The sequence below is a fragment of the Lactuca serriola genome, chromosome 5 (genome assembly GCF_051521515.1).
Source record: "Lactuca serriola cultivar US96UC23 chromosome 5, Lser_US96UC23_V15, whole genome shotgun sequence".
NCBI classification, from domain to species: Eukaryota; Viridiplantae; Streptophyta; class Magnoliopsida; order Asterales; family Asteraceae; genus Lactuca; species Lactuca serriola.
This window is the reverse complement of record NC_136412.1, coordinates 311195839-311211248: the sequence shown is the minus strand read 5'-3', so window position 1 is coordinate 311211248 and position 15410 is coordinate 311195839. Positions and strand designations below refer to the sequence as shown.

General features: G+C 38.7%; 2 protein-coding genes across 2 annotated transcripts; both read right to left on the bottom strand.

Moving 5' to 3' along the window:
* Positions 1-657: 657 nt before the first annotated feature.
* On the bottom strand, positions 658-2016 carry LOC145050757 (uncharacterized). Its single transcript, XM_078998955.1, has 3 exons — positions 2000-2016; positions 939-1926; positions 658-816 (listed from the first exon to the last, which is right to left on the bottom strand). The coding sequence occupies exons 1-3, from the start codon at positions 2014-2016 to the stop codon at positions 658-660; spliced, it is 1164 nt and encodes a 387-aa protein (XP_078855081.1).
* Positions 2017-5451: 3435 nt separating this feature from the next.
* On the bottom strand, positions 5452-7721 carry LOC145054932 (NADPH-dependent aldo-keto reductase, chloroplastic-like). Its single transcript, XM_079003196.1, has 7 exons — positions 7460-7721; positions 6954-7004; positions 6778-6854; positions 6581-6668; positions 6215-6490; positions 5851-6102; positions 5452-5734 (listed from the first exon to the last, which is right to left on the bottom strand). The coding sequence occupies exons 1-7, from the start codon at positions 7577-7579 to the stop codon at positions 5648-5650; spliced, it is 951 nt and encodes a 316-aa protein (XP_078859322.1). The 5' UTR covers positions 7580-7721; the 3' UTR covers positions 5452-5647.
* Positions 7722-15410: the final 7689 nt, after the last annotated feature.

The following is a 15410-nucleotide window of genomic DNA, read 5'->3' as shown; positions in this document are numbered from 1 at the left end:
ATTTGCTTCAAAAACCAAGAGTAGATTGAAGTAATGGTCCTTGTGTTTTGGTCAAATTCACAATGTCAGTCCAACTTTCAAAAAGTTGATAATATGTCAATGATCTATGTAAAAGACAAAATTTCACAAATGGTCCTTATGGTTTCATTTTTTTCTTTAAAATAATAGCTATAAAATCTTTTTTGGACGAATGGTCTTTTAGAGCAAACCTTGCACACCAGTGGTTCATCTAATGGATGTCCGTTTGATGGATCCGTTAAGTTGAAATAGTTTTTGATAAGGACAATTTCTATCATTTTGTGAAACTTCATCTAAGAACCATTTGTGAAACTTCATCAAAGACACATTTGTTAAAACTTAAAGAAGTCTATTAACTCTTGTATTAATTATTATAAATCAAATAAAAAGTCAAAAAACTAAAACTAAAAAAAGGTAATATGTATATAAACTAGATTATAACCCGCGCTAAATGCGGGGAACGCATAAAAAACATACAAATGTTTAATGATTAAAGAAAAAAACTATGGCTATTTGTGTTATTAAAATATATAGAAGATACATCGAAATTGATAAATATCTATAATTGTTGAGTGACCTCTTTGTAGACAACATTTTTTTGTTTTATTAGTTGAACGACCTTCCACGTCACATGAGTACCTACAAACCTTTTTTACTTGTGACACAAGAAATAGCTACATATAACTGATCATGAGTGAAAACAGGTCTACGCAAGTACAATCCAACATATGATAATGATTGTCCTTGACTTTTGTTAATGATTATAGTGAAACAAACAGCTATAGGGAATTGCCTCCGCTGAAAATGGAATGGATTTTTTTATCAGATGGTGTTAATTTCATGCGAAATATATAATTAGTCTCATTGAAAAATATGCAAGATATGATTCGGGCTTCAATGATGTGTCTTCCAAGTCTTACAATCTGTAATCTAGTACCATTGCATAGTCCTTTGGTTTGGTCGATATTACGAAGTAACATGTGCATAAAACCTTTTTTTAGTATAAGTTTATGGTTGGGAATTCTAGAAGCCTTAAAACCATTCAACACATCTAGAGAGTATACCGATTCCTCAAAAGAATCTTGTGCCTCAGTCTCACTTAAAGAATCTGAACTCAGATACGTTTTTCCTTCATCTTTCATCAACTCTAACATGTACTCATTGATGACTTCGACTTCTTCGTTTGTAGGGACCGAAATAGTTTTATCTTGAAAATATGATGGATCATCAAGATGGTTCTGAAAGGATGAATAAATGGTGGATACAATTGAATGAATATGGTCACCCGTAGAGGGAACGATAACATCTTCTGGAAATTCAACTTCAACTTCACAATCATTAGAGCCACTAATAGTACCTTCACCAATTTTAAGAATCCATTCAACAAATGATTTTTTCTCTTCAAAATCATTACTTGGATAGTCGACCTGAAGCCTCATGTTTACATTCAAACGTAAAACTATACATTCACGCCATAATCTTGATGAATGCAATGATGCCTGGACAATATTTGAATGATTTCCTCTTTGTATTACTAGAAGAATCTGTCGAAAGTTACCTCCAAATACAATGGTCTTGCCTCCAAATGGTTCATTCTTGTCTGATGAAAGTATAACGTCTCTAAGTGTCCTATCAACTGCTTCGAAACAATGACGATGCATCATCGGGGCTTCATCCCATATGACAAGTCTAGCTTTATTCAACAATTCAGCTACATCGTTACTTGGTGTAATAGAACAAAATGAATCCTCATTCAAGTTGATTAGTATATGAAATCTTGAATGTGTTGTCCTACCACCAGAGAGCAAGAGTGCTACAATTCCTCTTAAAGCAACGTTGATAACAATTTCACCTTTAGATCTAATAGCAGTAGACAGTGTCTTCCAAACAAATGTTTTCTTGTTTCTCCTGTATCGTAACCATACAAGAAAAAGACACCACCTTTTTTGTTGTTAACAACATTCATAATTTTATCATAAACCTTTTTTTGCTCGACATTTAATTTGGAATGCAGTTGTTGATGTTCGACTTCAAGATCGAACGGATCATAATTAAGCTCATCTTGAATTAACATATTGCAAGAATCTTGAATATATTTGTGATAAGGTAACGACATATTGGGTATTTGCTTCAAACTCGGTCCACAACTCGATAAAGATTTCTCAATGTATGACAATGTTAGTTAGGTGGAAAATTGCTTCCGGTTTTAACTTCAAGCCAGAAAAGACAAAAAAAATTATGAAATTATTTATTTTTAATATCAATTAATTTTAGAATGTTTTTAGTGTAAATGGGTTAAATTATTTGAAAATGTATCTGTTACGCCGATTTCTTGTTCACTAATGTGAACGACATCATCAGAAAGACAATTATAGGTCTCTTTAAAAACATGATGAAGATGGGATAGGCTATCGGATGTAATCAACATAACAAATAGAGACCTGCAGAATGTGGTAGTGGCCCAATGATGTGTTTCGTGTATAAAAGATATGTACTCTTTATTATCGTCTAATAGACCAAGAGTGTAGCAAGCATCTTTGTACGGTTTATAAATGGTATCGTTAACTGTCCTGATATCTTCATAGCAAGTAGGACCCTTTACTTTATTAAGCAAAATGTGTAAGTAATAAATATCACCAGACTTGGGAGACACGTGATTAATTCTACTAAGTGACTTTGTCTTTGTTTTTCTTCTTGTCCGTACTTTATCTGATTTATTCCAAACATATTGACTTGGGACTTCAACATATGACAATTTTCGTGCCTTTTCATCATAGGTGTTACATTCCATTCAAGCCAAAAATTGAAATGTAACGTCCCAAAATTCAAGATTAAAAATTTCGTTTATGAAACATTGCTTAAAACATAATTATCAATCCATAACATAGTCAGAATATTAATTTCCAAAAACATATGTTCATTATCAGAGTAAAACGTCCCAGGCTGTCTAAGCTATGGTGTGTGCCATGCGATCACCCCGAGCTCTTCCCTCCGCTACCGGAAGTACCTGAAACCAAAATTGAAAACCATAAGCACGAAGCTTAGTGAGTTCCCCAACCTACCACATACCATGCATAGCCACATACTGCACATACTGGGCAACACGCGCGTTATTCTGGGCCTCACCCGCTACAACGGCCCCGCCGCTCCAGGCCCCGCCTGGTTTCGAGCCCCGCTCGGATACAGGTCTGCTTTACTTAGGCCTCGCCTGTCACTGGGCCTCGCCCGCCAACATATACTAACACATAAACATATCGCCACACATACGCTAACATATACTACCGAATCCTGTTCTAAAGGCCTCGCCCATGTCCTGCAACTGATGAGTCATGGAACCCCGTCCACACTCCTACTGATAGTGAGATACGGGCCCGGCCCACACTCACTCTTTCCCTAACCTGGGCCTCGCCCCTACTCTGCTGCTAGTAAGACATGGAACATCGTCCATACTCTGCTGATGGTGAGATACGGGACCTCGCCCGCACTCACCTTCCTACCAAGCACATACATGTATCACACAGACAACAAGTATAACTATCATGCAAACCATTCCTTGGGCACCCGCCCGCTACACTGGACCTCGTCCTGAATATCATACTAGCATACTGTACCTATGGCTAACCCCCGGGTCTTCCTACTCATAACTACATGGGTCGGCATTGTGGCCGTAGACCCATTCACACAAAAGGGAAACTCACCCACACTTGCTGACCTTGCTGATAACCCCCTCTAGCTGCTGCCCGACAACTCTCTGAACTCCTGCTCCACTAGCTCCCTGAGCTACCAATAACAATGCAACACTTAGTCTAACTGTCCTCCGAAAGTCAACTAAGTCAACTCTGGTCAAAGTCAAAGTCTTGGTCAAAGTCAACCTTCCAGGTCAACCCTACTCGCCGAGTTTGCCTGCTGACTCGCCGAGTTCCTAGGCTCAGAACCCTTCCATTCGCGACTCGACTCGCCGAGTCATCCCCTGACTCGTCGAGTCTACTGATTTTCGAGTCCTATCCTGTCCAACTCACTGAGTCTCCACTCAACTCACTGATCTGAGTCCTAACTCGAAGGGGTTCGGGGTTTCACGACTTGACTCGCCGAGTCTACGTCAATCTTCATCCGACTCGACGAGTTGTTCATCCCACTCGTCGAGTTCCTCCTAATCTTCATGCTACTCGCCGAGTCCACTCAAAGGACTCGTCGAGTCCATTCAGTTCTTCATACATGCAGAAGCTTTTTGAGTCATGCTTGGACTCCAAACTGTAGATCTACTCTTCCCAAGCCTATTACTCACGTAAAGTTGCAAATTTTACATGTAGAGAAGGATATCTAGGCCAAACACACCATAAACTAGGGTTTAAGGCAAAGAGGCTCTATAATCAACTCAAGGACAGTTACTTTATGTTTCACAAGGCCAAAATGTGCTTAGATCTAAAGTAGCAACTTCAGATCTGGCTTCTAACTCAAATGGATATCTAAACATGGCTTAAAAGCCCCAACACTCATAACTAGAATAGATCTAAATGAAGGAAACGACTTAGTACCTTCAATAACTCTGAAAGATTCCACAAACTCTGGATCTAAGGCCAAACCTTGAAGCTCCAATGATTTCCCTCCTCCTTCTTTCCTTCAAATCACCCAAAAATGGCTTGGAAGCTTGAATGTGCAACAATGGGGCTTAGGGATCGTATTCTGTGTAAGGGAGGCTCTAAAGAACCCTAATGGAGAGAATAAGGAGTTTAAATAGCACCCAAAGTCCCGAATTTAAGGTTTTCCTCTTCAGACCCAACTCGCCGAGTCCACGAGCCGACTCGCCGAGTTGGTCACTTACTCGATCCCCTGGATCCCGCTCCGACTCATCGAGTTCCTCCTTGGACTCGACGAGTCGACCCCTTTAACTTAGGGTTTTCTTTTCTTTCTTGACCTTTCTGATTTTGGGTGTTACATGAAAAGCAGCAATAATGGGTTTAAAAACAATATTAGTAACACGTTGGAATGGTTTAAACACAATAGGTTGTTTGTCTTCAAGATGAAACGACAAACTTTCAACAGGAGGTGTTCTATAATGAATATCATATCCAAAAAGTCTCCAGCATGGGTAACATCCGAAATCTAAAGATATATTATATAAATTATAAAAATAATAAATGGTGGTGGTGGCAGTTGTGGTTGAAGTGATGGTGGTGACGATAGTGATGAGTGATGGAGGTGGTAGTGGTGGTGGTGGGTAAAATGTTAATTTTCATAAAATTGTTGAGAATAAGAATGAGTAAGAATACATTAGAAAGAAAAGAAAAAAGGTGAAAAAGCAAATCTATTTCTTGCAACATCATTGTAAGATATATGAGGAGTCCAGTATTGTCTTTCCAAAAAAAACCCTTTAGTAGAGAGAGAGAAAACTCCAACATATATAAAGACATAAGCGAGCGTGACGACGTGGGATACACTAACAATCACCACCGGAATAGGAATGTATAGATGGAAGAAAATTAACAAACAAACATAACATCCATCCCACAATGCACACCAGTAGTGTTTAAGATTTCACTCGTAACATTAAGAAAGGTTAAGGAAAATCTTAAAAGGTTAAGAGTAAGGTAGAATAGCATGGAAAGCAAAATCCTACACCATGCAACATTCATATTTCACCATCCCATAGTTCCTCGAGTGTCTTGTAGTGACCATGAGTCTCATCCACAAAAGAAGTGCCTCTCAGAAGCCTAGCCTGCAAAAACAACAACACAAGTTCTTGAGACCCCATTTGTTATGCAATACAGGACAAGACAAGACAAGACAAAACAAGACATAACAAGTTGTACTACTTTTGGCATGCATCTATACCTGCTCGATATCAGAAGAGATCTTCGTGAACAAATCATCAGGAATTGACCAGTCAAAAATCTCAAAATTTTCTTTGATCCGGGATTCACTTGTACTTTTGGGAAGTATGCTATGACCCATCTGTAGACCCCACCGTAGAGCAACCTGAGCAGGTGTCTTGTGTAATTTTTCTGCTACTGAAATAAGAATCGGTTGTTTGAGTACATCACTTTTAATGAACGAGGTCCCCGGAGAACCAAGTGGCGAATATCCCTGCAAAAAGTATACAAAATCATATCGTATGCCAATTATTAAAATATACTACTTTTTTGGTTATTTTTTGAAAATCAATGTTTTTGTTTATTATGGCAATGTGTTAACTCACAGATAAGTGAATGCCTTTGGATTTGCAAAAGTCTCTTAGTTTTGTTTGCTTCCATGAAGGATGACATTCCACCTGGTTGACAGCAGGTGGAACACGTGCAACATCCAACAAATCACCCAATTTCTTGGTGGAAAAATTGCTAACACCAATTGCTTTCGCCTTCCCAGAGTCATAAAGTTTCTCCATTGCTTTCCATGTGTTTGGAATATCTACTGGAGCAAGATTCTCAGGCTTAAACCCAACAGATCCCTTCTTCAGCCTAACAGGCCAATGTATCTTCAAGATAACAATAAAAAAAAATCTTTCATTGGTCAAATCAATCGTATATACAAAAATATACAAATTTTTTATGTAATGCATACATACAAGGTATAAGTCGATATAGTCAAGCTGCAAATCATTCAGTGTTCTGTCTAATGCCACTGGTACATCTTCTGGTCCATGATCGGAACACCTGGAGATTATTATAGATTGTTAACTGAAACTTGGAAGGATCTGTGTGTGTGTGTGTGGAAACATGTTATGATATGAGAAGAATCTAGATTCCATGGAATGTGACAAACCAGAGCTTAGAGGTGATCCACAAATCTTCTCGTTTCACCACATCATCTTGAAAGAGTTTTTTCAAAACTAAACCAATCTGAAATAAATAAATTTAACAATCCATACTATAACATTTTGCAGAATTAGCAACCAGAGAGAAAGAAAATCCAATGAACAAAAGTTAGTAATTGCATACCTCCCTCTCGTTGCCATAAATTTGAGCACAATCAATATGGCGATACCCCATCTACATGTATAAGAACCATTACATGTTACATGACTTAAAGAAATGGTATTATTGGGGGATCCTAAATTGTTAATAGAAACTAAACAAAGCATAAAATTCTTACTAATCAATTCATAATTGTTACACATACTCATAAGAAATGACTTCATAAACACACAAATTTGTGTTCCATGTCACCAATTTTAGTTTTAGGTATCGATTGCTAATTGGTAGATAGCTAAATTTGGGTTTGAATATCCGAAGTCGAAACCCTTACTAACCCCGGTTAACTATATTAAACTGTGCTAAATGTATTTGTTGTAATAGGGCGATAAACACATGTTAGAGCACAAAACGTGAATAGAATATACGATCATTATTGAAAGCGATTTTTTCATTACATGATAAGGATCGACAGAGATTAAGAACAGCTAATAGAGAGAGAGAGAGAGAGAGAGAGAGAGAGAGAGAGTAACCTTAATAGCAGCAGTAACAGCATCACCAACAACACCAGGCTCCGATTGCCATGTGCCGAGACCTACAGAAGGAATCTTGGTTTTGTTAAAAAGTTCAAAGAATCGAATGCCATTCGACATTTTCTTGCGATTGAACAAATGGAGTTGTATCTGGAGTGAGGAAGAAGAGAAGACTGGATTAATAGAGAAGCAGTTTATTTGTAACGATCAGCACTCTTAATTTTAGGCTTTTTATGTGTCTTTAAGTGGAGACTGGGCCTTGATTCGATATTCATGGCCGGCAGCCGTTTCTTTAAAGCCAGGGGCGTAGCTAAGCTAAGGTGCTAAGGTGGGTCCTAAAGCTACCTAAAATTTCAATTTTATTCGTAATATTGTAAAAAAATTAGAAACTATCTTAGAAAAAAATAAAGGATCTATCTTGAGTTTGTTTTTTAAAAAATGTCTTAAAAATCATTTTAAAATAGGAAAAAAAATAAGTTACCAGGTTAATATGTTATTTTAAATTATGAAATTGATAACAAAAATTAACCACTTTTAATCGACACTTTCAAAATATCAATAAATAAATAAATTGTTCTGATAAAAAGAAGCTCACATGCCAAAGACTCTCACTCTTGTTCACCGCTTTATCAATATACTAATAATCAATTAGTTTTTCATTAAAATGTATGTTTTTTTTTCATTTATATTTCAATTGGTTTTTTAAAATTTTTAATCGGTGGGGCGTGATCTGTTTTAATAGGTTGAACTGATTGATCCGGTTTTTTTAAGGTACACGATCTGACCTGACCCAACCCCAAATAAGTGTTGTTGATTTTTTTAGTGGCTTTACTTAATTTGGGAACCATATGATTTTTTCGTCTAGATTCGCCACTCTTTAAAGCTCTAATAAATTACATATTTCCAATTAGATATTTGGATTCTTGACTTTGGACCCATCATTTTGGTCCCACTTTTTAAAGATTTCAAGTTTTAAATGTGTTTTTTTAAAAACTGGAAACATATTTTTATGAAAATAAAGAAGCCAGCAGAGAACTGGCAAAGTATCCAAGGGAAAGAAAGGGGACAATGTCACACTTGAGATTATAACCCAAGAGATTATAACCCAAGCCGAATTGCAAACTCAGTTGTAGAGAATTTGTGGTCAAGTCAGCGCCTAAAACAACACAGCAGCACCCCAAACTTGTACTTTAAGATCTCTAATTAAATGACCAAAGACATGTGAGCTCTTTGTGGGGATCTTCATAAGAGCATTAAATACTTAGGGAATAAAAACCCACACCAAAACACACACAACTGAGAACAATATATGACATCAACATGAATGGGTGCTACTAAAAAGACATTCTATAGACACCCTTAATCAAAGTCACTCTCTTTTTGGATGTTTACGTTACATTGTTTACCGAAAAAGAAAAAAACAATATTCAAAAATATAATCAAGCATTATTTATTTTAATATTGTTATATTATGATTATTATTTTTATTTTCTCATTTTCAGAAATAGCCATTTCATAAATAAAAATAATTTTGGAAAATATATATTTTCTCAAGTTAACGCTCATTTTATGATTGATATATATATATATATATATATATATATATATATATATATATATATATATATATATATATATATATATGAGTCTAAGTTATAATGTAGATGGACAACTATTTTACGGACGTGTGGACAATGTTATTCTATGATAAATACTAAAATAATAAGTTGTTTAATAATGTGAATACGTTCAACCTCGCATAATTATTGTCATTTCCATGCATTCTCACTAATTCTTATTCATTTTTTTCTTACAAATCTTTTTTCACTCATTTTTAATCTTATAGAATACGACTCAATAAACATCATTTTGACAGAATGAGAATAATAATAATAAAAATCTATAATAACCTTATAGATGATTTAATTAGTGAGAATACCTGATAATGACAATAGTTATGTAAGATTGAACGTATTCACATTATCAAACAATATATTTTCTTTGTCATTCTCACATAATAGCATTGTCCACACGCTTGCACTATATATATATATATATATATATATATATATATATATATATATATATATACCTGTAAGGATATATAAGGTTACATACCCAATCTAAAAAACTACACCGTTTTGATATCTCCTTTAATTTTCTAAAAAAATAACAATTTCCATAATCAATAGATATCATCAAACACAAAGATATCTTTCTGATTTCACATCATTTGTTCCTGATAAATCCCACAAACATGTTTTTCGATTTACTTAGCACATCTTCCTCTCTTCCAGCGTTAGCCTTGACATTCACACATCTGGGCTGCTCTCGTCGTATACAATCGAAGCCCTTCCCATGTTCGTCGACTATCTCACCAACGAAGCAAGGCATCTTCAGGTCGGCCCGACGAGACGAGGCTGGCAGCCCCCAGCCTCCAATCCACCATAGGAGGGTAAGGTACTTTTGATTGTGTATGTTGCTCAGGTAAGGTACTTTACTCATTTAAATTGCTAGTAGGGGAAGAAGGTAAGTTGTACACATAAGATGCTCGATGAAATGCCCAAATTCAGAACACTAGAACTTGAATGCTTACTAGATTATTTCTCTGTCTTTTCTTTGATTTTTTTAAACTAGAGTTTGATGTAGTCAAACACATGTAATAGTTGAATCTGGTAGCATAATTTTGGCATCCCATCAGCTCTTTCTATATAAATTATGGAATCTCACTTTTATAAATAAACTTAAATTCTTAACCTACATACTTCTTTTATTTGTGAAATGTGAATTATGGAATCCTACATCTGTGAAAGTCAGGATCAGGACCACTCATTGCAGGCTCTTCTTCATGATGTTCTTCTTGAACATTCATGGACATGGTTTTATTTGTACTAGAGTTAGCATTATTTGAAATTGTTAATATAGAAGATTCAGTTCACTCTTTTATGTAAAATGATATTTATCATTTCTATCAATACTTGGATGTTTGTAGTGGTTGTGTTTGCTATGTTCCTAATCATAACTTCAAGTATTTCTAATATGGCTCTCTATATGGAGTGAGTAATAATGACTTCATCATCATTGAATGTCACACCCCCAAACCTAAACGGCGGAAACGTTCGGGGGTGTGACAGATTGATATCAGAGCAATGTTTATAGTGAACTAAGTATATCGAACCACATAAGATATACAAACTATAAATGCTTAAGGGACTAATACTCTCTGACAAAACAAATTTTCTTTTTACACTTAAGCAACATTTCGTTCAACTTAATTTGATAATTCATTTAAGTACAATTACATGCATACCACAAACTATTTTCATGTTATACAACTATACAAATATTTAGACAAGTTGACACTACGATTGAGACTCGATATATGTAATCAGATTTTGGACAAATATAGCGTGATCAACTATATTTGCCCAAGATTGGACCAACGTATATCGAGGAATGATCGTAGTAAGCAACAAGTCAAAACTTACCAAACCATTACAAGAATCAAACACAAGAACTTAAATACTATAGGAGTATTTGCTATCTAAACTAGTTAAACTTACATGTTTTACATGTTCCGACTTTACTCAATTCTTATAACCCTATTTCTCGTACAGTCAAATGGCTGGATTTCACCACCCTGGCGACCCCTACTTTCCCAACCAAGGCAACGGAGGATGGATCGAAGATGATCCCGAAGAGGACGAGGAACCCATAGAAGTGGGTGATGACTCCGGTACCGACTCAGAGCCGGAAGTTATCGATCCACCACCCATTCAGCCTCCCGTCTTCGTAAGGAACTTTCAAGGACCGACTCCCGTCTGGGGAAGTCACCTCCACCATTGGAGCCAACAGCAAAACCTACGCCCTCCCTACGGCATGTGCCGGGACTTCTATGATGTCCGCGGCGGAGGTTCGGCTGATCGAGCACTCCCGGTAATGGTGGGTAAGTTAGCCAATCAGTCCTATCAGTCTGGAGTACAAGCTAGTCGACTCCGGGATATCAACGTGGAAGTGCAGGTTCACACTTCTGACATCTGTAGGCTGGACAAGATGCAAGACAACGCCCAATTCCAAGCTGAAGCGTTTCAAGCGCAAATGATTGCAGCCCTCGCCGAACTAAGGGAACAACAAGCCGCTTTCGATAGGCGTCTAATGGAGTCAAAGCAATCAGATACGGAGTCAAGCTCCAAGCGCAACCTTCGACGCAAGTAGTGCTTGTCTAGGACTCAAATTTTGTTATAGCTTAGGACCTCGGCTAAAAGTCTTTAAATTTCTCGAACTTTGTAATCGGAGACCCTTATAGGGGTCAAATTTTCATGATCGTTGTAACAACTTTTATATTAATATAAGTGGCACTATTACTACTATGTTGAGTATTTCGAACCTTGAATGGTCTTTGTGAACCCAAATACTTGTTTCATACCTTCAGTCTTACAAATAACTTTCATTCTTCTATTTTAAGACTCATACTATCATCTGTTGTTGAACTATAGCGATATAGTTCATGAGACACATACATTTTCCATTCTATGAAATTCTTATCCTTGTCTTTTCAATCTATAGTTGAAGGATGCCTCCGCGTAGGAATCCGAGGCGAAACAACGGTGAGGAAGCACCTATACCACCACCACCTCCACCACCCCAATTTGATGCTGTAATGTTTCAAGCAGCAGTCACCGCAGCGGTGGCAGCTGCCATGTCACAGATCAATAACTCAAGTGCTAATGGCTCGGGATCTGGCACACACCCATCCAACCATGGCGAGAGTCATGGACCACCTCGAGAATGCACCTATAAGGACTTCACTAATGCCAAGCCCCGGATGTTTTATGGTACTGGTGGTGTGATGGCCCTGAGGCAGTGGATTGAAAGGACAGAGGCAGTCTTTGAAATCTGCTCCTGCCCCGAGCACAGCAAGGTCAAATTTGCAACTTTCACCCTTCTCGATAAAGCTTTAACTTGGTGGAATGGCCACGTTAAAGTACTTACCCTAATCGTGGCAAACTCCATAAGCTAGGAGAGCTTGAAGGCCATGATGATGAGAGAATACTGCCCACAGGGAGAAATTCAAAAGCTTGAACACGAGCTATGGACTCTCGGAATGGTGGGTACCGACATCGCTACTTATACCAACAGATTCTGCGAACTGGCAATCCTTTGTCCAGATATGATTGCTCCCGAGAGCAAGAAGATAGAAAGGTACATCTGGGGACTGACGCCCCAAATGCGATCAAGCGTGTTAGCTTCTAAACCTGACACCTTTGAAAGTGCTAAGGAACTGGCACAATCTCTGATCGACTACGGAGGTCATCAGAACTCAACCACTTCTGCACCAGCACCACAGAAAGGAAACAACAACAACAACAACTACAACAACAACAACAACAACAATGGCAGGAAGAGAGCGTGGATTAAAGGGAAGGGTGGGTCTTCCCAAGAATCCGCAAAGAAACAACTGGTGTCAGTAAATGCTGCCATTGTACCTGCTACAGCCCCTATAAATACCTACCCAACAAAGCCTTATATAGGCAACCTCCCAAAATGCACCAAATGCAATTACCACCACCATGGACCTTGTCGAGATATGCAGTGCGCCAACTGCAGCAGGAAAGGACACATAGCCCGTTTCTGCAAGGAACCCGCAAAGCCGATCACTCAAGTTCCCGGTGCGGGTGTAGGGCAGGCTTGCTACGGTTGTGGCGAGGTGGGCCACTACAAGAGAAACTGTCCTAAGGCAGCAGGCACCGGAGGTGTAGGACGAGTTTTGGCAATAGGCCACAACGAAGCTGTAGCTGACCCAACTATAGTTGCTGGTACGTTCCTTCTCGATAATTCATACGCATGCATATTATTCGATAGTGGAGCGGAGAGAAGCTTCGTGAGTCAAAACTTTATTCATTTACTTAAACCTAAACCTAGCAAGTTAGAAAAATCATTCACTGTAGAGATGGCCAATGGAAAAACCGAAAACACAAATTGCATATACATGGGCTGTACGTTATCATTAGACGGCCATTCTTTCCCAATCAATCTCATGCCGGTTCAAATTAAAAGTTTCGACGTCATAGTCGGCATGGATTGGTTGAGTCTTCTTCGTGCCGACATCATGTGCTTTGAGAAAGCAGTCCGTCTTAACCTCCCTAACAACGAAACATTAGTTATCTACGGCGACAAATCTAGTGCAAACCTTCGCATCATTTCGTGCATCCAAGCTCGAAAGTGCTTGCGGAAGGATTGTCGAGCATTCCTAGCGCACATCGTCGATACAAGTCAAGAACTGAAGGACATCAAGAGCATCTCGGTAGTACGCGACTTTCCCGATATCTTTCCAGAAGAACTACCAGGATTACCACCGCAACGCCAAGTCGAGTTTAGAATCGACTTAATTCCAGGAGCTACCCCAGTAGCGAAGTCGCCTTATCATCTTGCACCAGCAGAGATGCAGGAACTTTCCAGTCAGCTTAATGAACTCCTTCACAAAGGATTCATAAGACCAAGTTTCTCACCTTGGGGAGCACCGGTCTTGTTTGTAAAGAAGAAAGACGGATCGTTCCGTATGTGCATCGACTACAGAGAGCTGAACAAACTTACTGTCAAGAACCGCTATCCTCTACCCCGTATCGACGACCTATTCGATCAACTTCAAGGGGCGAACTACTTCTCCAAAATAGACCTGCGATCCGGATATCACCAATTACGAGTTCTAGAGGGGGACATTCCAAAGACAGCCTTCCGAACTCGTTATGGACACTATGAATTCGTGGTGATGCCGTTCGGATTAACCAATGCACCAGCAGTATTTATGGACCTAATGAATAGGGTATGCCGCCCTTACTTGGATCAGTTCGTCATCATCTTTATCGATGATATACTTATCTACTCTCGAAGTGAGGAAGAGCATAGTCAACACCTACGAAAAGTCCTAGAAACACTGCGAACGGAGAAACTCTATGCGAAGTTCTCTAAATGCGAATTGTGGATTCGAAGAGTCGAATTTTTAGGTCACGTTGTTAGCGAGGAAGGTATACACGTGGACCCCTCCAAAATTAAGGCTATTGAGAACTGGTCGGCACCAAAGACACCTACAGAAATTCGTCAATTTCTAGGTCTAGCTGGCTACTATCGCAGATTCATAAAGAACTTTTCGAGCATTGCGAAACCTCTTACTTCATTAACCCAGAAAGGTGTGGCCTTTGACTGGGAAGCGAAACAAGAGAAGGCATTCCAGACACTAAAGCAGGCCTTGTGCACCGCACCGATACTATCCCTCCCCGAAGGGATAGAAGACTTCGTAGTGTATTGCGATGCTTCAAATCAAGGACTTGGTTGTGTTCTTATGCAGAGAGGGAAGGTTATCGCTTATGCCTCCCGACAGCTTAAGACACACGAAGTGAACTATACGACACACGATCTCGAATTAGGAGCAGTGGTATTTGCTCTGAAGATCTGGAGGCACTACTTATACGGAACAAAGAGTACTATTTTCACCGATCATAAGAGCCTTCAACACATTTTCGATCAGAAGGAACTCAACATGCGCCAACGACGATGGGTCGAATTACTAAATGACTACGAATGCGAAATTCGTTATCATCCTGGCAAGGCCAACGTAGTAGCCGACGCCCTCAATCGAAAGGAATACACTGGTCGGAGGGTCAAATCTCTGACCATGACTATCCATTCCCACTTATCCACACAAATTAAGGAAGCACAAATGGAAGCTTTGCAACCTGAAAATGTGGCGGGTGAATCCCTGCGAGGAATGGAGAAGAATTTAGAAGTCAAGGGTGGCGGAGCCTACTATCTCATGGACCGAATCTGGACCCCAAATCATGGTGGTTTCAGAAACGTAGTCATGACCGAGGCTCACAACTCAAGATATTCCGTTCACCCGGGTTCAGATAAAATGTATCTGGATCTTAAGAATCTGTACTGGTGGCCTAACATG

What these genes read in the sequence shown, in the direction of transcription:
- LOC145050757 (XM_078998955.1), bottom strand. An exon ending in ATGGTACTAGATTACAGATT is followed by an intron (nt 817 to 938) that starts GTAAGACTTGGA and finishes TTCCATTTTCAG; the next exon opens with CGGAGGCAATTCCCTATAGC.
- LOC145054932 (XM_079003196.1), bottom strand. Translation starts at nt 7,579, where the DNA reads ATGTCGAATGGCATTCGATTCTTTGAACTTTTTAACAAAACCAAGATT. An exon ending in CTGTTACTGCTGCTATTAAG is followed by an intron (nt 7,005 to 7,459) that starts GTTACTCTCTCT and finishes TTATACATGTAG; the next exon opens with ATGGGGTATCGCCATATTGA. An exon ending in TGGATCACCTCTAAGCTCTG is followed by an intron (nt 6,669 to 6,777) that starts GTTTGTCACATT and finishes AATAATCTCCAG; the next exon opens with GTGTTCCGATCATGGACCAG.